Source organism: Symphalangus syndactylus, chromosome 2 (assembly GCF_028878055.3).
Source record: "Symphalangus syndactylus isolate Jambi chromosome 2, NHGRI_mSymSyn1-v2.1_pri, whole genome shotgun sequence".
Classification (NCBI taxonomy): Eukaryota; Metazoa; Chordata; class Mammalia; order Primates; family Hylobatidae; genus Symphalangus; species Symphalangus syndactylus.
Window position 1 is genome coordinate 37,684,911 of NC_072424.2, and position 21,768 is coordinate 37,706,678.

Sequence of the window (21,768 nt, forward strand, 5' to 3'; positions counted from 1 at the left end):
CGGAACCGGAAGCCTCGAGGTTTAGTCCCGCCCCCCTCTCCTCGCCTCTTAGGCTCCGCGGCCTCCAAGCTGTAGCTATGACGGCGCGCGGGACTCCGAGCCGCTTCTTGGCCAGTGTTCTCCACAACGGACTGGGTCGCTACGTGCGGCAGCTGCAGCGTCTGAGCTTCAGCGTCAGCCGCGACGGCGCCTCGTCTCGCGGCGCCAGGTGAGCCAAGGGAAGTGCGCAGGCGCGGGTCGGGGTAGGGGTGGAGGTGGCAACGACTCCCGGGTATGTCGCCCCCAGTCAGGGGTCATACTGTTCACTCTCCCGGGCCCCTTAGGGAGTTCGTGGAGCGGGAGGTGATCGACTTCGCCCGACGGAACCCAGGGGTCGTAATATATGTAAACTCGCGTCCGTGCTGCGTGCCCAGAGTAGTGGCCGAATACCGTGAGTGGGGCCGGGCTCGGGCTGGAGGGCGGGATCAGGGGCCCGACCCGCTAGCCTCCCTCTCGCCTGGTCGCACCGGCCAGCTTTCGCCCACTCTCACCCACTCTCACCCCTCTTCTGCCAGTTAACGGGGCTGTGCGCGAGGAGAGCATCCACTGCAAGTCGGTCGAGGAGATCTCGATGCTGGTGCAGAAGCTGGCCGACCAGTCGGGCTTAGACGTGATCCGCATCCGCAAGCCCTTCCACACCGACAACCCTAGCATCCAGGGCCAGTGGCACCCCTTCACCAACAAGCCGACCACGTTCCGCGGGCTACGCCCCCGAGAGGTTCAGGATCCTGCCCCAGCCCAGGTGCAAGCACAGTGAAGAGTTGCCCCACCAACTCCAGCCCCAGGCTTTGGACTGTTTCTCCAGTAAAGGTGGTTCTTCCCCTCTGGGATTCCAAGCCCAGGCAAATGGAACCCATCGATGGGCAAGTTGACGGAGGTTCTGCTTGGGGTAATGAAGAGCTGCCTGTTTCTTTCCAGTGCCTGCTTCTGGGGCAGTGACCTTGTGAACCACTCATTTTTATGCAAGTGGCATCCCTAAAACCTGAGATGAGGAAGACTTCAAGGGTTTTACAGGGCCCTTGTTTTTTAAATCCAAATTGATAATAATGATCTCAAAACACAGTGAGAGGTCCGAAGGCTGGCTTCTGAAGAATCCCTGATGTCTTACTGGTACAACCACTGAACTATGGAGAGCTCTGCTGTGATGGGCTAGGCACTTTATATCTGTGTGAATACAGATTTATAAAACTCAGGTTAATAAACTTATCCAAGGTCACATTTCAGGTCTGTCTTCAAAATGTGTGCATATGTTAAGCACAAGCCTCAGTTTTCATTTTAAAACTAGACACAGAACATATAACAACCGTCAGGTGGTTAGTATCAAAGGCCAAGTGATTAATCTAGGCCTGACCCCTGAAAGAGAGAGGGGAGTGATTCTCAGACCAAGCCCTGGCTAACAAGCTTTCTCTGGTCTTAGCTATACATCTCCTTCCCCCCACGTCCCTCTTTGTGCAGAAATAAAATCCATGTCCCTTGAGCCAGCTGGTGGGGTGTGCTGAGAACCTTGGGGAAGGGCAGGAAGTCTGATATTAATGAGTATTTTCTAATCTTAGTTTAAAAAAGGGGGATGGTGGGGAAATGAGAGCCAGGAAATAAAAGTCTAGAAACCCCTGTAAGAATTCTTGAACTGTTGTCATTTGCTTGTCATGCCCTAACACCATGATCAGTGAATAGTGTGAACCTTACTAAAGAGGCCTGTGTGCCTGCCAAGGAGTCAGGACGGAAGCAGAGGATCCCAATTTCCTCTGCAAATAGTTGTACTGGGGAGCAGAGCCAACCCTAGAGGCAGACATCACCTTCTGTATAGGCTCAGGAGCCTGTCCCTTGGTGATCAGGGGTGGGCCCATCTAGATGAAGCAGACTAGTCATAGCTGTGGGGAAAGAGGGTGTTTATTAACCAACGGCAGGGAGAGGAGCTGAGCCCAGGCTCCCCACTCTGTCACATGCCTGTTCCACCCACCTGGTGGTAAGTGGGGGCATTCCTAAAGAAGCGTAGCCATTCTCACAATAAATACATTCATTGTGGGGTGGAGGTGGGAGAGGTTGGGTGAAGGGCAGTAAAAACCCGTGGGATTCCACGTTCTCAGCTACAAAAATAACAGTCATCCTCACCCGAGGGGAATAGGGGAGCTCAGTCAGAATTGATTGTCCCATATAGGCCTAGAGACTTCAGAGGCCCCTGGACCCTGAAAGTGCCCCGGTGAGGTAGGACAGGGGTAGGAGCAAAGCGTCCAAACTCCCAGCCTCTGCCCTTTGCATAGTTCCAAGAACGGGCTTCATGTGCCAGTTGAGACATCAGATTTCTCCTCCCTTTCCCTGCTGTAGTCTAGAGGAAGCAAATGCTTGATTCCCCCAAAAGAGAGGGTGGCTCATTGAGTGCAGTGTTGGTCATCCATCCTAGGGAAGGGCCTGTGAGGACAGCTAAATGGGAGGGGGATCTCCCTCTGAAATGTCCACGGACCAAACCCAACAGACAGGTCCAAGACAGCAAGGGGAGGCTCAGAGGTGCATGTGAGTGGAAATGTAAGCGCATGTGTGATACAGATGTGTGTTACCACATGTGTGTGGGGATGGGACATGCCTGGAGCTTTGTCTCTGATACTCTTAAGAATGACCAAGGAGAGTGGGGAGGCTGATTCACAAGGGCCACACAGGAAGGGAGAGGAGGGGAGTGATGCAGTCTTATCTCCCCAGGCTGGCCCGTTCCCAAGCTCTTCACAAAGAGGTCACCATATGGGGCTGGGGAAGAGGACCAGATAGGATGTGGCAATTGGGAGGGTACCCCAAGTCCAGAAGCAGGGATGAAACAAGAATGCACCAAGGAGAAGGTGAGGGTGGGGGCACTGCAGCCCAGCCGATAAACATTCTTCCACGTGTGCATGTGAATGTACGCAGGGCTTAGGTGGCTGGCAGAGGTCTTGTCTGGTTTCAGGACCATCCAGCACACAGGGCCATGCAGAGGGTGGTGACATTGAGCCCATATGGACCTGCAGAGCCCTGCCTGGGAGAAAGAGAAAGGGTTTGGGCAGATGAATGGAACAGGAGGATGGAGTCCTCACCTATAAATGTTTAGGTTAGGGGTTAGGAACTGGCTCTGGGTCTGCAGGGCACCTGATCCTGAGGGAGCACCTACCTCTGAGGAGCACCGATGGGCCTGGGCTGCTCACATGTGGGTCTGTGGAGACTGAGGAAGGGGCTTTGGCTGGGCCTGACTGGCCAGCCCTACAGGGACATCAAAAAGTTGGGAGAAGGGCATGGACTGGGGGGTAATGAAGGTAGGGTGGCTGCATTAGGGAGGCAGTGGCCCAGCCTGGGACAGACAGGCTGGCTTGGAAGAGCATTTGTTCTGGGAGGCTGGGCTCAGACAGAGCTCTCATCTAGCTGCTCCACGAGCTGCGTGTGCTTCCTTTTTTCCAGGATGCGGCTGAGTTCCTCGGCGAAGGAGCAGGGCCCTGCTGGTACTCCATTGTTGCTCTGCCTCAGAAGCACATAGCTATTGCCATTCATCCTTCGCAGCCGGCTGGGCAGTGCCACCAGGCCATTGGTCAGCTCAGCCGGTGGTGGTGGGGGCGGTGGGGGTGGTGGGGCTGGGGCTCCCTCCCCAGGGATGATCTGGAGACAGCTGCCCTCCAGGCCCCCAGCCCCCTCATCATCACCCTCATCTTCCTCTCCAGGACACTGGCCTGAGACTGTCTGCAGTTGCACGGCAGATCCTCCTGCCCGGCTGGCCCGACCCAGTGAGTATTTCCGTCGGCGCCCTCGTCTGCCTTCCCGCAGACAGGCCACATAGAGGAGGCAGAAGGCCAGGATGAGGCAGAGGCCACCGAGTACAGCAATGGCTAGCACATAGAGGAGTCTCACATCAGGTGCCAGCTGTGCCCCAGGTGTGGCAGGGGCTTTCGGAGCTGGGGCAGGAGTGGCTGGCCGGACTGTGAGGCTATAGGAGGCCAGCAGGGTGCGGAGGCCATTTTCCTCAGCATAGCAGCCATAGTTGCCACTGTGCTCAGGCTGTGCATCTGTAACCAGCAGCCCGTCCACGCCCACACGGTAGCCACCCTGCTCATCGCTCAGGCCCATGCTCCCATTGAGTAGCCACAAGGCCCGGGCCAGGTTGGATGGCTGGTCACAGGGCAGGAGGACATCGTCACCCCGGAGCACAGAGCGGGTCTTCAGTGGTGGTGGTGGCCCTGTGGGGTTTGGGGGAGAGGTCAGTACCAGCCCATCCCAGGAAAGGATTAGAGATGGCAAGCCAGACTCTTCACTGCCAAGTCCCTGGCACCAAGCACAGAACTCAGAATCACAGTGACAGCTGACCCAGGCTCTGTGCTCATGCTTCCACAAAAGGTTCACACTGGCGCTTCCCAGGAAGCAGGCAGTGCCTTGGGCCGTTTTCCATTCTCTCCATGCTCTCATCCTCTCCTGTGGTTTCAATTTCTGCCGTCTGCCAGTAACTCCTAATCTCTACCTGAGACTTCGCTCCTGAGTGCCAGACTCGTATATCTACCATGTGCTGGGCATCTCCACATGAGGTCTCTTGGACACCTCAAAGGCCAAAGCTTTTCTCCCAAACTACACCAGGTCGTTTCCTTGAATTGCCACCACTATGAATGGCACCACCAGCCAGCCACACAGTTGCTTAAGTCAGAAACCTGGGAGTCTCCCTTCTCTTTCTTGCTCGGCTTTTTGTTTTGTTTTGTTTTTTTGAGACGGAGTCTCATTCTGTCGCCTAGGCTGGAGTGCAGTGACGTGATGTCAGCTCACTGCAACCACTAACTTCCTGGTTCACGCGATTCTCTTGCCTCTGGCTCCTGAGTAGCTGGGATTACAGGCATGTGCCACCATGCCCAGCTAGTTTTTGTATTTTTAGTAGAGACAGGGTTTCACCATGTTGGCCAGGCTTGTCTCGAACTCCTGACCTCAAGTGATCCACCCGCCTTGGCCTCCCAAAGTGCTGGATTATAGGCGTGAGCCACCGTGCCCAGCCCTTCTTCACGTTTGTATCTAACTGTCACTAAGATTCTGTTTCTGGCATCTATCTTAGACCTGTTGATTTCTCTCCTTCCATGACTCCTGGCCCACTCTGGCCCCACGTAATCCATTCTCCATGAGAGATATTTTAAAAACACAAATCTGATCTTGCCACTCTCCAGCCTAAAACTCTTCAGAGGTTTCCTATTGCTTTTCGGATAAAGACCAAAATCTTCAACATGGTCTTTGCCCACTTGTCCAGCCTATTCTACTGTCACTCAAATGTGCCAGCCTCCCTCTGCCTGCTGCTCCCTCTGCTTGCATGTCACCCCATTACTCCATGTCCTCTGCTTGCCTGGCTAACTTGTGGGAGATAGCATAGTATATTGACCAGAAGCACAAAGTCAAGTCAGACTGCTTGGGGTCATGTTTGAATTCTTTTTTCTTTCTTTCTTTCTTTTTTTTTGAGATAGGGTCTCACTCTGTTACCCAGGCTGGAGTGCAATGGTGTGATCTTGGCTCACTGCAACCTCTGCCTCCCAGGCTCAAGTGATCCTCCCACCTCAGCTTTCCAAGTAGCTGGGACTACAGACATGTGCCACTACACCTGGCTAATTTTTGTATTTTTTGTAGAGATGGGGTTTTGCCATGTTGCCCAGGCTGGTCTCCAATTCCTGAGCTCAAGCAATCCACCTACCTCAGCCTCCCAAAGTGCTGGGATTACAGGCGTGAGCCACTGTACTCAGCCAGGTTTGAATTTTGGTCTGGTTTCTTAATAGGTGAATAAGTGTGAGCAATTTACTTACATGCCCTGGGCCTCATAGAGGTCCTTCATGGGGATAATAATAATGGCACCTTTCTCATAAGAATGTTGTGACAATAGATGACATCATGCATAGAAGTATTTAGATCAGTGCCTGGCACACAGTAAATACTTAATATATCTTAGCTATGATGATTAACTTTTGTTCTTTCTTCAGATACCAGTTCAGTCATCTGATCTTCCTTGGGGAAATACCCATTACCGTCCTGAACCCTTGTCATCCACTACTTGGCTATAAGCTCCAGAAGTGACAAGACACTTCACATCTTGAATATGTTTCCTAGTTTATAATTCATTTGGGCAGTAAATGTTTGTTGAGCACTTACTCTGTGCCAGGCTCTGTGTTTGAGTCATCCTTACCAAACGCGTGCAGCCACAGCCACTCGGATACAAACATATGTGTACACATGGCAGTAAATGGCAAAGAGGACAGGCTGCGCAGCTAGACCCACACTCATATGAGTCACTTACCTGTATCCCTGATGCTCTCACAGCCTCGATTTCCTCTCTCTATGTCCTGTATCAGTGCTGTCCTGCGACAGAAGATCAGGTTTTATGAACAAGGGGAACTGGGTTTCAGTTTCCCAGTGAAAGGGCAGATAGGTCTGTTACCAATAACTAGCCCCTGCACTCCCCCAGTAGCTGTCAGGCCTTCCTCCTCCGCTCAGGCCACATGTGACTCTCACCCCCCACTACTTCCCACCTGCTTCCCTGGGACCTGTTGGCTATGGTGGTGGCTGCCGCGCAGGCATGGGTGCCAGGGTCCCAGCCACAGTAGGGGTCTCGGGCCAAGATGCAGTCATAGCAGGATCGGTAGCGGGAGCAGCTGGAGAGTGGTAGCTGGATGACTCCGCTAGGAGCTGCTACGTAGAGGCTGTGCTGGGAGCCAGATAGGACAGTTGGTTGGCAACGCCTCCACTCATACAGATACACAGCCTCTGCCCAACCTCCCCACTCCCTCCTCCTATTTCAGCAAGGCTATATTAAGGGTCACAGAGAAGGGCTACCTGCAATAGAGAGATGACTAGATTTTCCACAGACTGGGGCTCCCTGAACACTTGTGTCTCTTCAATAATGTGCATCCCAGAGCCCAGGACTACAGCCTTGTGGATCCAGCCGTCAGCTGGCATGGAAAAAGCAGAGAGTTAGACCCCAACTATGGGATCTGCTCTCAGCACCCTGCAAGAGGCCTAATAGGAACAGCTCAGGAGTCCTGAGGTCCAGAACAAGGACTCAGCCAGGAGCAGTGGACCCTCAGGACATTGGGAACTCCAGACTAGTCATGGCAGGAATTAATGGATTCAGAAGCATTAGTGATCAGGGCCAACAGGGATCAGGGATTGGGATCAGAAGCACCTGTGCCCAGAAAGAGCAGGTCATAGGTGGGTCCAGCAGGCGTGGTGACAGGCGTCCCTGTAAGGTGTGTGTAGCGTACGTTGCGCTTGAGCAGCAGGGGCCGTCCACGTGTGGGCACAATGGGCCGAGCCATCAGTGGGTGCAACTTTACAAAGTCCAGGACCAGGGATGGCAAGTCTTGGGATGAATTGTAGCCTTGGCTGCGCAATGAATCTGTGATACACTGGGGTGGGGGACGAAGGTGGTGAACCTCGGCACTCCACCACCTGCCTGCCCTCTCCACAAGGCCAGACCCTCTGACCCTTCCCTGGGCTCTGTCTACTCAGCACTGGCCCCAGGCCTGGGCACTCACCGAGCCAGGCCGGGGCTCAGGCACCCCACCCTCATAGCGACCCCAGCGCCGGGAACCATCCTGGTATTCCATATAGGGTCCTGCAAAGACAGCCTGGATCTCTGCCAGGTCATAGCGGCAGATGGCTGAGGCCTCCAGAGTCTTCCTAGGAATGGGACATAGGGCAAGGGGGGTGAGTTACAGGGAGTCAAGCCTGCCCCCCAACTCGTGCTCAGTCTGAAGCTCACTGTTACCCCTGGCCAACCCCAGCTATAGTCCCACAGAGCCTCTCCTGTGAGTCAGTGGGCCACTGCATTCATTCTCTGGTTCTAGCCTAGCCTGATGTGCTTAAAATTCTCACTTTGCCAGCACTTTGAGAGGCCGAGGCGAGCAGATCACGAGGTCAAGAGATTGAGACCATCCTGGGCAACAGGGTGAAACCCCATCTCTACTAAAAATATAAAAATTAGCCAGGCGTGGTGGCGCGCGCCTATAGTCCCAGCTACTCAGGAGGCCGAGGCAGGAGAATCACTTAAACCCAGGAGGCAGAGATTGCAGTGAGCCGAGATTGCGCCACTGCACTCCAGCCTGGCAACAGAGCGAGACTCCCTCTTAAAAAAAAAACAACTCGCTTTGCAGCCAGACCTCCCCACAGTGGATCCTATCTCATCCTCATTGACCTCTGCTCCAGCCCCTATGCTGTCCCCAGTTTCTTGCCTTCCCATTGTCCCTGCACTGACCACTGTGTGCTCAGCGTGAAGGCTGCATAGAAGTGTGTACGGCTTGAGGTTTCAGCGTCCAGGCTGCAGACCCCACGCAGTGTCTCATATAGTGGAATGTGGCAGATGAGACGGGCTTTCAGGAAGGATGTCCACTTCTTCTGCAGGATCTTCTTCCCTCCCAGGTCTCCCTGGGGAGGCAGAGACATGGGGTAAGGGGCCAGGGTCAGAGGTCCAGCCTCTATACCCATGCCCCAACGTCAGCCCTCTCCACCTTGCAGACACGAGCCACACGGGCCACACGGTGACTGCTGCGGCTCTGAGTGAAGCTGCCAGAGCCCTCCTCAGTGGCACGCTCCGTGAAGAAGTAGTACACCTTGTCATCATCACCCACCGCACTGGCCTTGCTCTCCCACACGAGGACGGAGAACACAAACTCAGCATCTGTGGGTCAGGCAGTTTGAGAGGCTTTTGAGACAGGCTGGGGATTCCTTTCCCCCACTCTGAGGCTGACCCCTCACTTGACAATACACAGGAATAGAATGGACAGGCTCACCTGGGGATTTCGGGGTGGGGTGGTCAGCTGGCCAAAGGAGTAAAAATGAAGAAATAGTCCCCTACCCCCCATCATCCTGTGCCTCATCCTCCTAACCATTGAGCCAATGCATTGGTGTCTCCTCAGTTCTCAGGGAGTGTGGGTGGCGGCTCCGGCGGATGTCGGGAATGCTCCGGAATTCATACCTAGTGGCTGTGTAGAGGCCTCCATCTGGCGTGGGGACATTCCAGGCATGAGAGACATGTCATATACAACAGGGCACATGACATATACACGGTGGCAGGTCCTAGAGATGAGATCCACATCCTAAAAACACCATGCCTGTGATAGGGAAGAGGGCCTGCTCACCAATGATGAGGCCTGTGAAGCCACGGGCTGGGTCATAAGGACACTTCTCCTTCCCCTCCTCGAAGCTGCTCGGCAAGGTGAAGGCCTCAGCATCCTAGGGAACAAGGAACCAGCAGTAAGTGGTTCAGAGGACAGGCAGGGACAGTGGCTCAAAGTCAGATCAGTCTGGGGTCAGGGATCAGTGATCAGGGATAGGGGCAGGTTGTATGGCAGATGCACCTGACAGCAATAACTTACGCATCCCCTGAGAATGACCTTATGGCCTAAAAACAATGTATGTTCGGAGTTCCAAATCTGCGAGTGGCCAACCCAGAGATTCACTCCTTATCTACGAAGAACATCTGAGCCCCTAGCCCATCCTGTGGAACACATGCTGTCCAGGGGATCAAGGCCCTTTGTTTTGGGTTAAATGAAGTTTGCCAGGTGGAGGTGATTAGGGGGAGGATGCTAAGTGAAAATGCTATAAAAACTGCATGCTTTTTACAAAGGGGAATGGTTCTCCAGTGCAGCCCGCTGCCACTGGACTGCCCTGTATGGAGGTCCCCTTAGTAAACCATCCATCTCCTTCACTGGCTCTGAGTCTCTTCTTTGGCATCTGGAACATGATCCCATCCCTAATGAAGTCAACAGAGATCTGGCACAACACAGGTATACTCACAATGGCTGCACAGAGGGGCTGGAAGGCGTGAGTCCCACATGCATAGAGGTGGGTGGAATTGAGCCGCTGCAGGAACCGCACATGGTTAAAGCACTCCGTCTGTGGGATGAGGTGGAGAGGGCTGTGAGCCCCCTGCCTGACTAGAGGCCTCCTCCATTAGTCTAGCTTTGTAGTTTGGCTCTTGCCCCCACCCACAGGACAAACGGTTCTTTCCAAGATACCTGTGATCCTTCTCACTGCTCCAGAATATTTCCTGGAACTCACTGTCCTTGGCCCCCCAGTAACATGACCCTATTTCTCTCCTCTGTCCCTCAGATTACCTGACATCACTCTGCCAATATCTCCTGTGTCTCTTGCAGTTCCCTCCACCTCTGGTTCAAGAGCTCCCAGGGATTCCACCATCCTGAGGTGCTTCTCCTCTCCCATCCAGCTCCTTCATCACAACTCTTTCTATTCTTGGAACTCCTGCCCTCCCTGCTGGGGTGACACAACCAAATCTATCCCTAGATGCCAGCTCGCTCTCCACCTGATATCCCAGGGATGCTTCAGATTCACCTTGTCAGAAGCCAAGTTCATCCCCTCCTCCATAACCTACATCTTTCCTAAACCTGTTTATCCAGTCTTTCCCACCTCACTTCATCCATCCTACGACTCAGCCTAGAAGCCAGGAATCATCCTTGCTGCTTCCTACTTCCTCACCCCCACATTCAGTCCCTCTCCACAATTAATTCATTGTCCTAAATGTCTCTTGACTTGGTCCGCTTTGACTCCACCACTAGCACCCAGTCCAAATGACCACCATGACCTCTTCCTTAGACATCTGCAGTTGCTACCTGATAGCTCCTGCCAACCTTCTCTTTTATATAAACGACTTTTATAAAAGCTATTTATTCAGTCAATGATGAATACATGTACATAGATTTAGAAACTTAGAAAGTACAAAGGGGTATGTTATAAACAGGGAGTCTCCCATTTATCCCTGTCTCCCAGGTTGCCTGCAAAGAAGACTGCTGTTACTATTGTCTGAAGTTTCCTTCCAGAGATATTTTACCAAACAACACTTTTGCTACTCTCCAACCACTTTCCAAGGGATATTCTAAAAATGTAAACCTAGCCAAGTGTGGTAGTTCACACCTGTAATCCCAGCGCTTTGGGAGGCTGAGGTGGGAGGATCACTGGAGCCCAGGAGTCCAAGACCAGCCTGGACAACATAGCAAGACCTCATCTCTATGTGGTGGCATGCACCTGTAGTCCTAGCTACTTGGGAGGCTTAGGCAAGAGAATTGTTTAAGCCCAGGAGGTCAAGGCTGCAGTGAACCACTGCACTCCAGCCTGGGTAACAGAGTGAGACCATGTCTGAAAAAAAAAGTCAAGTGGATCACATCACTGTATTGGCTCATCAGTGACCTGAATATAGAGTCCCACATGCTCCTAGCCCTGTGTGATGGGACTCTGCCCCTTCCTCTGGCCTCTTTCGCCCTACTCCAGCCACACTGGTCTTCTCTGCCTGTCAAATGCCCTCAGCTGCCAGCCTCTTGACTCCTTTGCCATGTTAATGATTCCTCCTCTTGCCTGTTACCCAGGGTTTAAATCCATACAGGCCTCTTTGTGTCTCCTGCTGCTCCCTCACCTGGTACAAGCCACTAGCATCTGTTCCTCTTCTCCATAAGCCTGCTCAGGTCCCTTCCTCTGACCCAAATGATGCCCCCAGCCTCCTCACTGCTTTTCCTGCCTCCAGACTCACCTTATTTTCATCCATCCAGTGCCTGGGGCCAGATAAATATTCCTAAAGTGATGTTTCCCCAAGATGTGTTTTTTTTTTTTTTTAATTTTATTTTTTTTGAGATGGAGTCTTGCTCTGCCGCTAGGCTGGAGTGCAGTGCGTGATCTCAGCTCAACTGCAACCTCCGCCTCCCGGGTTCAAGAGATTCTCCTGCCTCAGCCTCCCGAGTAGCTGGGACTACAGGTGTGCGCTACCATGCCGGGCTAATTTTTGTATTTTTAGTAGAGACAGGGTTTCACCATGTTGGCCAGGCTGGTCTTGATCTCTTGACCTCATGATCCACCTGCCTCGGCCTCCCAAAGTGCTGGGATTACAGGCCTGAGCCGCCGTGCCCAGCAGATGTTTACATTTTTTAAAGGGGGGTAGGGAGGAATTCTCTGGTCAAATAACTTTGGAAACCACAGGTGAAACCTATCTTTACTGGGGTTACTTCCTAGAGCCTGAAGGATGTTGCTGTGCATTGTGGGACTGGGCACGTAGCGTTTCCCAAACTCATTTGACCCCTCTTTTGAAAATTAATGTTCCTTAGAACATGCTTTGGGAACTGTTCTAAAAAGCCTTGCTATCCAAAGTGTGGTCTGGGGACCAGCAGCATCAACTTCACTTGGGAGCTTCTTGGAATTGCAGACTCTTGGGCTCTTCCCCAGATCTACTAAGTTTAGCACCTGCATTTATAATATACCTGGGTGATACATTAAAGTTGAAGCCTCTAAAGTATCAAATTGTGAGGTGTTCACTGTCACAGAATAAAACCCAAACTCCCAGCTGGGCATCTGTGGCCTTCCATGACCTGGTTCCATCTGCCTCCCCAGCCCGTTTTCTACCTGTGCTGCACCAAGAGGCAGCCTTTGATGGAAGCTCTTGGAGATGCCTTTTTAGACGCAGCTGTCCTAACACCACCCCTGGCCCACCTTGGCCCAGTGCACCTTGGGAATTTTTTATTTTTATTTTTTATTAGAGATGGAGTCTCATTATATTGTCCAGGCTGGCCTCAAACTCCTGGGCTCAAGTGATCCTCCTGCCTTGGCCTCCCAAAGTGTTGAGATTACAAGTGTGACCCACCATGCCCAGCCCAGGGCCATTTATTTTGTAAAAGCTCTCCAGATGGAGCCATTACATAGCCAGACACGGGACCCCTGGAGACACCCTATTCTTTAGCTGGAAAGGGCTGACGCTTCATTAATGCCTGTCCATGGAATACTGGGTATTTGACCTATTCCTTGACCAAAAACTTATTTTTCTCATCTGCAAAATGCAGGATAATACTATTTCATAGGGTTATTTTAGAATTAACTGAGATAATAGCTAAATCAGCACTTGCTATAGATGGTCCCTGACTTAACAATGGTTCAATTTATTATGATGGCTTTATTGGGAAGTAACCCCATCATGAGTAAGCATCTGTAGAGGTTACTTATTGTTTTTTGTTGGTTTATTTTTTTGAGACAGGGTTTTGCTCTGTTGTCCAGGCTGGAATGTAGTGGCTTAATTATAGCTCAAGCAGCCTCAACCTCCCAGGCCCAAGTGATACTCCCACTCAGCCTCCCAAGTAGCTGGGACTACAGGTGCACGCCAGCATACTTGGCTAATTTTTGTATTTTTTTTGTAGACAGATTTCGCTGTGTTGCCAAGGCTGGTCTTGAACTCCTGGACTCAAGCTGTCCTCCTACCCTCAGCCTCCCAAAGTGTTGGGATTATAGATGTGAGCCACCGTGTCCAGCCTACTTATTGTTATTTTGATTATTTGGGATCCCAGAGGAGATGAAGATGCCACTGTAGGACAAACTAGTAGGCCACCAGATGTTTGAATTAGAAGTACTGTGCCCAGATGCCGGGGGCAATGGCTTACATCTGTAATCCCAGCACTTTGGGAGGCCAAGGTAGGAGGACTGCTTGAGGCCAGGAGTTCAAGACCAGCCTGGGCAACATAGCAAGACCCTGTCTCTAAAAAAAATAAAACACTTAGCTGGGCATGTGCCTGTGGTCCTAGCTACTCAGGAGGCTGAAGTGGAAGGATCCCCTGAGCCCAGGAGTTTAAGACCACAGTGAGCTATGATCATGTCACTGTACTCCAACCTGGATGACAGAGTGAGAACCGACCTCAAAAGAAGATAAAAAAAATGCTGTGCCCATGGCTTGCCACTCTGGCAATACTTACAATGTTTACTGTGGTTTCTGAGATTGACTGGCAGGTCTGTACCTACCCATCTGTGTCCCCAACAATCCTGGCATCCCTGATTGAGGAAGAAGAGGAGGAAAGGAGCTGGGGACAGGGCAGACCACATACCTGGTTGTTTTTCCCTTTTTGATGACATTTGCTTTGCATCTCTGGGGAGGCTTCCCAGTGGATCTAGTGGAGGCAAAGGGAATAGGCTGATGCATTGACCCCAATACCTATTGCTCATAGGACCAGGCAATAGGACCCCATAGAGTTGGGGAAATTGGGGTGAGGATCGATTTCAGGAGGAACATTGAATGCAAGGGACACCTGGGCTGGGAAGGGCAGTGCTGTCTGACCAGGCGGCTATGGAAGGCTGGCAGGGTTTTCCGGAAGTTGAGGTCCCAGGGAGCTGGATAAGGATGGAGACCCTCTGGGTGGTCCAGGTTCCAGGGCCTAACCTCTTTGTGAGCCCCATCTCCTATGTCGTTGGCACTGAGAGAGAACAGGGCACCTCGGGCTCCCACCAGCAGCCTTGCTGAGGCCTCCTCCAGCAGCAGTGTTGAGTAGTTCTGGGCTTGGCCCTTGAAGTGCCGGGTCCCAGAGAGCTCTGGGGAGAGCAGGAACAGTGAGCCTAGTTCTGGGGTGCCTCCCCACCCCCAGCCCTGGCTCCCACTGCCTTTTGAGGTTGAGGGTCTAACCTTCATAGGGTATGGTCATCCGAGGGGTGGCATCTAGTTCTCTAGACGGTCTCCGCAGTGAGGGTCCCGGGACTGCAGTTGCTGTGAGGATGCTGAGGAGGAGGGGCCAGAGCCTCCCCCACATCTTCCTGGGGAGGCCCAGACTAACAAGACCCCCAAAGGGAGCCAGAGTCACAGGTTGTGGGAGCAGGGAATGGGAAGCACAGTCACAGGGGTCAAAGTCCAAGGAAGTCACTTGGACGGTCAGGGGTCATAAGGTCATAGGAGTCAAGGCATCATGGGGCCATGGGGGGTCCTGGAATTGGGGGGACATGGAGTCACAGGGTTGTGTGGCCATGGAACCCCAGCTAAGAGGTCAGAAGGAGGGAAGGGTCACATGCCTTTCCGCATCAAATGCAAACTCCATGGTGAGAGAGAGTTGTGAAGTTCTAGAGGGGTTGTAGGTTACTGATGGGGTCACCCTGCCCCCGACAGTAGAGCTAGTCCTGGTTTTCTGAGGTCCGTTTTCTGAAGAAAAAACAGGGGGAAAAAAAGCCCTTTGATCTGTATGTGGGTGGAAGATGGATGGCATTACCCAGACTTCAGGGGGCACTGAAAGAAGGAGGCCAAGCATCCACAGAACGCCCACGCCAGGATCGACTCACAATCTTTCTGTCTATCCCTTTGCTCTGATGCAGGAGGCTGGGGTGGAACTTACCTTCCTTGCAAGACCTTAGATGCCCACAACCCGAAACCCAAGGTCATGACCCTCTTCTGGCCAAGTCAGAAGCTCCGCTAGGGCCTCAAGTCAAAGGAGCTGGGGTTCTCTGAGAGAATGCCCGCTTCTCCCAACAATGAGATGCAACTCGGTCAGCAGCTGCCCCTGCTGCCTGCGGGGGTGCCTTATGCAGGAAGGCCTGACCAGAGAGGTTTAATGGGCCTTTGTTTATTTTGTCCTGCTTTCCCTTTGTTTTTTCTTTTCCCTGGCCTGAGAGCTCCCTCTGGAATTTCTCTTTAATTATAACTTCTTGGTATTCCTCTCCAAGGGGGTGCATATCTCTGCCCACGCCAGTCTGTACTGCACCCTCTGGCTAGGCATCCACATGTGTCCCTACCTGCAAGTAGGCATTCACAGGCATTGGGGTGGGTACCTAGGATCCCCCTGGTTGCACAGGTGTAATGTCTATGCAGGAGGCTGTGGTGTGCAAGGCCAGTTGAGACATAAGCAACGTGAAGAAGGTAAATGATGGGATCCCTGAGCCCTTGGCCCCTCCCGACATATCTTGGACCCTCCCTCAAGCCAAACAGTTGGGGATGGGATGGGGGTGGGTGGCGGGCCTCCCCCAACCCCTGGAACGGGCCTCCTAATCACCAAGGGGTTCCTTGAAGAGTTCCTGGGCTAGGCGAGGTGTGGAGACCTAATACATTCCATCTCATCAGCCACCCACAGGCAGGGCCAGAGGGTGCCACTGGTGCCTCCTCTCCCAGGTCAAATATTAACTATCTGGCCTTGGAAAGAGGGGCGGAATCAGGAACTGACCAGAGGGATAACAGGAGCAATTTTTCAAGAGGTTAAAGGTCAGCACTGCAGGGGCAGAGCCCTGAGGGGGAGAGTCGAATATGAAAGGGAGAGAAGAGGATTCCCTGACCCTGAAAGGGCATAGGCTCCCTGTTTGGGAGCTGGGACAGCAGGAAGCTTCAGACAAGCTGGCCATGCCCCACCCCTCCCTGTGGAGGCACACCTGTTTACCTTTGGGACCTTCTATTTGCTCAGTGCAAAAGGCATGCGTGTGGGGAGCACTATGGCTAGGAGGAACCACTCAGTGTGGTGCATGTCACACTTATAATTTAAGAGTCACATGGAGCCGAGCGTGGTGGCTCACACTTGTAATCCCAGCACTTTGGGAGGCTGAGGCGGGCGGATCACGAGGTCAGGAGATCGAGACCACGGTGAAACCCCGTCTCTACTAAAAATACAAAAAATTAGCCGGGCGTGGTGGTGGGCGCCTGTAGTCCCAGCTACTCGGAGAGGCTGAGGCAGGAGAATGGCGTGAACCCGGGACGCGGAGCTTGCAGTGAGCCAATATTGCGCCACTGCACTCCAGCCTGGGCGACAGAGCGAGACTCCGTCTCAAAAAAAAAAAAAAAAAAAGAGTCATATGGGTGACTATTAGGAAGGTGATGTACATGCACATGAGTGCACACACACACACATGTTCACAAGGAGGACTGTGAACACATAGATTCACAGGGGTCATTCACACATATACTCACAGGGAGGTTTGTACACACATATGCTCATACAGAGGGCCACAGCCACAGGTAATCATACATATTCACATGTGAAGTTGAATTTACATGCCCATCCATTCAGTAGGTCACACAGCCTCAGAGGTTGAGAAGAGATAAACCCACACATGTGGGTTTCTGTCAAGGACTATGCACCTATTCAACAGGAGGGTCCTATACATACACATGTATGTGTAGGGACATGCATACAAACCCATTGATATAGTGGGCCAGGCAATCATGTTCACAGAAGGGTCAAGTACATGTGTGTTCACACAGAGTTCTTGAACACAGAACTACATCCATGCAGAGACAAGCACACATGCATACAGGGGTCCAGGTTTTGCCATAGACTTGGAGGCTGCTAGTGTCCACTGGGGTGAGATGCAGAGCAGAACCCTGCCTCCGTTCCTGAAAGTCTCAATTCTAAGGCCCAATTTCAAGTGTGTGTGTGTGTGTGTGTTGGGGGGGGGGGGGTTGTGTGTGTGTGTGTGGTGATGGGGGAGGCTTCTGACCTTGGATGGGCAGATGGGATGGGTGCATGAGTCAAGGCAGCTCTACAAGGGAAGGAATGGGAAACTAACCTAGGCAGGAGAAGTCCCCTAGCTTTAGCAAAGGAAAGATGGAATGGAACGCATAACTTAATACTCCTCCACCCCAATGTATATTGCAGTTCTAGAGGTGGGAGACGGGCTGGAGCTCTCAGCCCCAACTTAACCTGTTGGGAGGGGGCGGGGCTAAGTGGGCGGGGCGGAGCATACCACCCCTCCCTTCAGTGGCAAAGTACGGGTTTAAGGTCTCCAGTTCACGCCCCACACTCCACCCCAAGTTCCACAGTTCGGGTTCTTCCCCAGGGCCAGCCCCTTGAACTCTGATCACCTTTCCTCTATTAGATCTTGGGGTGGAGGGAATTGGGGAGGAGAGACCCTTCAAACAGGATCAATGGAGGATCAGCAGGCTCTCGACCTTCATCCCAGATGTCCACCTGCCTAGTGTAGGCGGTATTTCCCTCTGCCTAGTAGGATGGCGGTCTCTCCCGGCTTGAGAGAGCCCCTCCCCCGGCACCCCCTCCCTCCAACATCCTGGACAGTCCGCGGTCCTCTCCCTTCGTCAGGTCTAACCTCAGTCTCTACTGCTGCAGCTCGAGGACAAGCTCTCCTTCGATCCCGCCGGACGCCGGGAGACGTGACCCAGATCCTGGGGAACACTGTTCGCCACGCGGCCCCCTCCCCGCGCTGGTCCCCGACTCCATGGTGGCCGGTCTGCACCCCGCGCAGCCCGAGGCCTGGCCCGCGCCCCTCTAGAGACTTCATGCACGACCGGGGGCTTGGCGGTGAGAAAGGCCTGGCCCAGCTTGGGGGGTAGAATGGACGTGGGGGAGGCCTTGCCCGACCCCCGGCCCGCAGCCCCCGGCTCACGCCAGGGCGCCCCCTGCACTCCTCGCCTTGCTCACCTTTGCGCTCGGATCCGGGGCCATAGAGACAGCGACGCGCGGTTCCGCGGCCCCACAGCACCAGCTGCGAGAGGAAGGGGCCGCGGCTGGAGGCGGGGCGGGGGGTGGAGGCGGAGCCGGCGGTGGGGCGGGGTCCTGAAAGGCGGGGCCGACTGGGTGGGGTGAGGGGAAGGTCGCCGCTCTCTTCTTTGCGCCCCCTACTCTAGCACAATAGAGGCGGTTTGAGGGCGAGGCTCACACACAGCCTTCGGCCATCGGGCGACCCCCCACCTCTAGGCGCTGCGGCCCTGATAATCGCCCCCTGGTGGTGGCCTCGCCACTCCGTGCACCCTCCACATGCTTATAGCCCGTCCTCTCCTCCGCTGTAACCCTAGGACACCCCCCCCACTTGCCTACTGCTGGGGACGTGCAAACCTGTCCTGGCGTTGCGGGGTTGGGGGACCCTCTCCGAGGGCCTTCTGGCCTGTCCTCTAACCTGGACCTCACTCCCTGTGCTCCTGCCACCGGCTTCTGCTCTCGGCCTAGGGTGTGGAGGGAAGGCTACCCTAGGTGGAGACTGGACGTTGGGGAAGCTCTGAACACAAGGCAGGGGCTTGATTCCCAGCTTCAGGGGCTGTTCAGCTTGAGCTATGCGTGGGGGAGATGGTGTCAGGCCTCAAGGGGATGAAGTAACAGCTTGACCTGAAAGGCATATAGAAAATGCTTTTTCTGGATAAATAAGCCACAAGCATTTGCACCTGTTTACTCACCAAATCTTAACCCTAACCTAGGCTCACCTCAGGGACTGGGCCATTCAAACACTTGCCTTCCCCTCTAGCTCATCTTGGGCACCATTCTTATCCAGAACTTAGAGTGCACCCTTCTAGGCAATCAAGTACCCTATCCTTCCCAGATTCAATCAGCTTACCCAGCAGCAATCTAGGAAACCCCTCACAATCAACTCCCCAACTCCTTTAACTCAACTAGGATGGTCCTTCTGTGCAAACTTGGGTCCTTCCTCCTTTAATAGGTCACAGCCTATTAAAGTGAACTTAGCTCCTATAGTCCAAACGAAACCTGCATTCAGGCCCTGACCCAGCCTGGTCCTTCCTCCTCCATCTATGACAGTATTCATGTGGGCTCAAGAGATGGACCAAAATGATAAAGGCCATAGGAACATATGCGATTGACTCTTGCACGTGCCTAGGAGTCAGAACAGGATTCAAGTGGCACATTTAACCAAAGGAAACTTGGGAAAGACTTCATCCTTCTTTCTGGATTCCCCAAAGCTCAGTTTGGCACTGAATCATACACAGTCTCGTAGTTTGGATGGCTGTGTGTGACTGCAGACTGCTAGACAGCAGGGCCCACATCACAGTTCCACCTCCCCCAGCACTCTGCAAATAGGATGTGTGTGGCGGGGAGAGGGAAGGTAGCTGGGGAGAAACACAATAAAAAATGTACACACACTTTTACAAAGAATATCCTGCTTCATTTTTTATTTGTACCCTCATCCCATCCTGAGGAATTTATAGCCCCATTTTATGGATGGGGAAACAGGCTCTAAGACATTAAATAACTTGCCTTGAAATTCATTCTTGTGTTTACGGAGAGGACAATCAAGACTGGAAAAGCCTGAGAAGGAGGAAGCACGGTAAGCCAGAAGGGGAAATACCACTGGCAAAGGTAGAAATGTTCAAGCGTATGCACAGGCTTGTGTTGGGGGACTAAGGAAGGGGCATGAAAGAGGGCAGTGAGTTTGATTTGATGAAATGGGGGGGGGTTCCTAGTGGGAAATAAAAGGGAAAAGTCAGCTAGTAGTTTGAAAAAGACCACAGAAGAAAATCCTGAAAGAGATGATGGACTGAGTAAGGACGTCTGAGCTGGGAAGACCAGTAAAGGCAGGGCTAAGACAAATCTGCAGTCCTTATCAAAAAGTGGGTTGGTGGTAACAGTGGAGGCAGGGTAGGAAGACTGCTGGTCCCTCAGTAGCAGATAGGAGAGCAATTAAACTGTAGGGGTCCAGGGGGCTAAGAGGCACAGCTTCCCAAATGTTCACAGAACCTGCAGTGCTGACTTCAGATACCTCTGGAGGTGGCGAATAGGCCAGTGTGGTAGGCTCAGTATCACTCACCTTCACTTTATGAGCCAAGCTTTGCTCCTCTGAGGTGCTGATGGCAAACTCAGACATTGCTAAATGAGCAAAATGTGTGATTTCAATGATCACTGGGCAGTTACTTCAGTACTTTTGATACCAGACCACAATCCATTTCCTTCTGCCATCCTCCCAGTGAAATCTCTAAACCTAATGAGAGTATCAGATGTAAAAGCAATTAATGGAGCTGTCCATAGGAAGCCCTTTTGATTTGACAGTACGTCTCTCTGCAAATTCAGTGGATAAAATAAGAACGGGGGAATACTGACAGACAGTGGAAAAGAAAACTGGAAATCAAATAAAGAAATTAACCCTAACCCAGCCATAAATCTGCATCCTGGGACACAGGCAGGTCATTCTTTGAACAGGCTGTCACTCATTCATAAGGTCACTACTCTGGCTGCTTCACAGGGTGGCTGTGAGAGGATTCCATTTGGAAACCTTCTGGAGAACTTCACACACACAGAAAAGTATGAGTTTTGTTTTTGCTAGTCTATTTTCCCCAACTTTGCTGTAAGAAAGTGGCTGAGGGTAGTGCTGGCCGTCTTTAGCAGTGATTGTCAGCCACTTACACACCAGAGTTTAGCTCCACTTTGCACAGAACAGTTACTTACTGTAGCAGGGATCCTAGGTGAAGGGGGTGGGTATGAATTCCTGAAACTTGAGCAGGTTCCCTGAAGCAAGAGAACTCTGGCCTAGTCAAGTTGTCCTGCTTCCTGTTCAATGTGGTGGCATTTCTGTTCCTGCTTTGCCATCTCCATCTCTGGTTTGCCCAGCACTTTCCCTTTAGGTGGTGTGATCTTTATTTTGGCCATATATACAGCTGAGGTGCTTCTTCTATAGGGGCTGTCACCAGTGCAACAATGCAGAAGTCTCACTATTCCACTGTGCCTCAGAAGCCTGTTTTGCCTGTTAAGTTTTCCTCCCAGCCAGTCGTCTTGGAGTCAGACCCAAAGCTGGGCCTTCTGGTTTGCCCTCTCTTGACTCCAGCCTAGGGAATGGCTAGTAAGGGAAAGGGAGTGTCAGGACATTTCCACAAATGCTGGAAAACCACCACCCATCACCAATTTCTCAGCTTTAGCACGCTGGCTTTTTTAAAAAGTGGAAATTTTAATAAAAAAAAATCAGCAGAGATAGCTGGACAGAGAAGCCTCTGGAGCTCTCGGTATCCAAAGAAATAGGGCACACTTACGACTATAATTTTTGGAGATATGGTTTGCTCAGATGTCAGTACACCCTGAAGTGTCTGCTTAAGATCAAATCTGTCATCAGAGAAAAGCCTCGTTAGAGCAGCAAGCATTTGCTGAGTTTTTTTTTTTTTTTTTGAGTCAGAGTCTGGCTCTGTCCCCCAGGCTGGAGTGCAGTGGCACCATCTCGGCTCACTGCAAGCTCCACCTCCCGGGTTCACGCCATTCTCCTGCCTCAGCCTCCCGAGTAGCTGGGACTACAGGCGCCTGCCACCACGCCCTGCTA

The 21,768-nt window shown here is 52.5% G+C and overlaps 2 protein-coding genes across 4 annotated transcripts; one reads left to right on the forward strand and one right to left on the reverse strand.

Moving 5' to 3' along the window:
• The first annotated feature begins 4 nt into the window (after positions 1–4).
• Positions 5–1,262, forward strand: MRPL43 (mitochondrial ribosomal protein L43). Its single transcript, XM_055251959.2, has 4 exons — positions 5–208; positions 324–430; positions 555–781; positions 958–1,262. The coding sequence occupies exons 1-4, from the start codon at positions 78–80 to the stop codon at positions 976–978; spliced, it is 486 nt and encodes a 161-aa protein (XP_055107934.1). The 5' UTR covers positions 5–77; the 3' UTR covers positions 979–1,262.
• A 649-nt stretch (positions 1,263–1,911) lies between these two features.
• Positions 1,912–18,698, reverse strand: SEMA4G (semaphorin 4G). 3 transcript variants are annotated; one of them, XM_055251910.2, is made up of 15 exons: positions 18,162–18,698; positions 14,441–14,947; positions 14,201–14,349; positions 13,869–13,931; positions 9,799–9,897; positions 9,141–9,234; positions 8,889–9,002; positions 8,511–8,680; positions 8,258–8,427; positions 7,539–7,683; positions 7,187–7,409; positions 6,838–6,953; positions 6,549–6,709; positions 6,302–6,363; positions 1,912–4,226 (listed from the first exon to the last, which is right to left on the reverse strand). In XM_055251910.2, the coding sequence occupies exons 2-15, from the start codon at positions 14,562–14,564 to the stop codon at positions 3,400–3,402; spliced, it is 2,517 nt and encodes an 838-aa protein (XP_055107885.2). In that variant the 5' UTR covers positions 14,565–14,947; positions 18,162–18,698; the 3' UTR covers positions 1,912–3,399. The 3 variants fall into 3 exon arrangements, with proteins under 3 accessions (XP_055107885.2, XP_055107867.2, XP_055107876.2); XM_055251892.2 differs by having other exon boundaries at positions 6,534–6,709; positions 18,162–18,696; XM_055251901.2 differs by lacking the exon at positions 18,162–18,698 and adding an exon at positions 17,830–18,142 and having other exon boundaries at positions 6,534–6,709.
• Positions 18,699–21,768: the final 3,070 nt, after the last annotated feature.

Coding starts and splice junctions, on each gene's coding strand:
- SEMA4G (XM_055251892.2), bottom strand. CDS start 14,564: ATGTGGGGGAGGCTCTGGCCCCTCCTCCTCAGCATCCTCACAGCAACT. Junction 9,898..13,868: donor AAAAAGGGAAAAACAACCAG/GTATGTGGTCTG, acceptor CTCATCCCACAG/ACGGAGTGCTTTAACCATGT. Junction 7,410..7,538: donor CTGAGCCCCGGCCTGGCTCG/GTGAGTGCCCAG, acceptor CCCCCACCCCAG/TGTATCACAGATTCATTGCG.
- MRPL43 (XM_055251959.2), top strand. CDS start 78: ATGACGGCGCGCGGGACTCCGAGCCGCTTCTTGGCCAGTGTTCTCCAC. Junction 209..323: donor GCCTCGTCTCGCGGCGCCAG/GTGAGCCAAGGG, acceptor CGGGCCCCTTAG/GGAGTTCGTGGAGCGGGAGG. Junction 431..554: donor CAGAGTAGTGGCCGAATACC/GTGAGTGGGGCC, acceptor CTCTTCTGCCAG/TTAACGGGGCTGTGCGCGAG.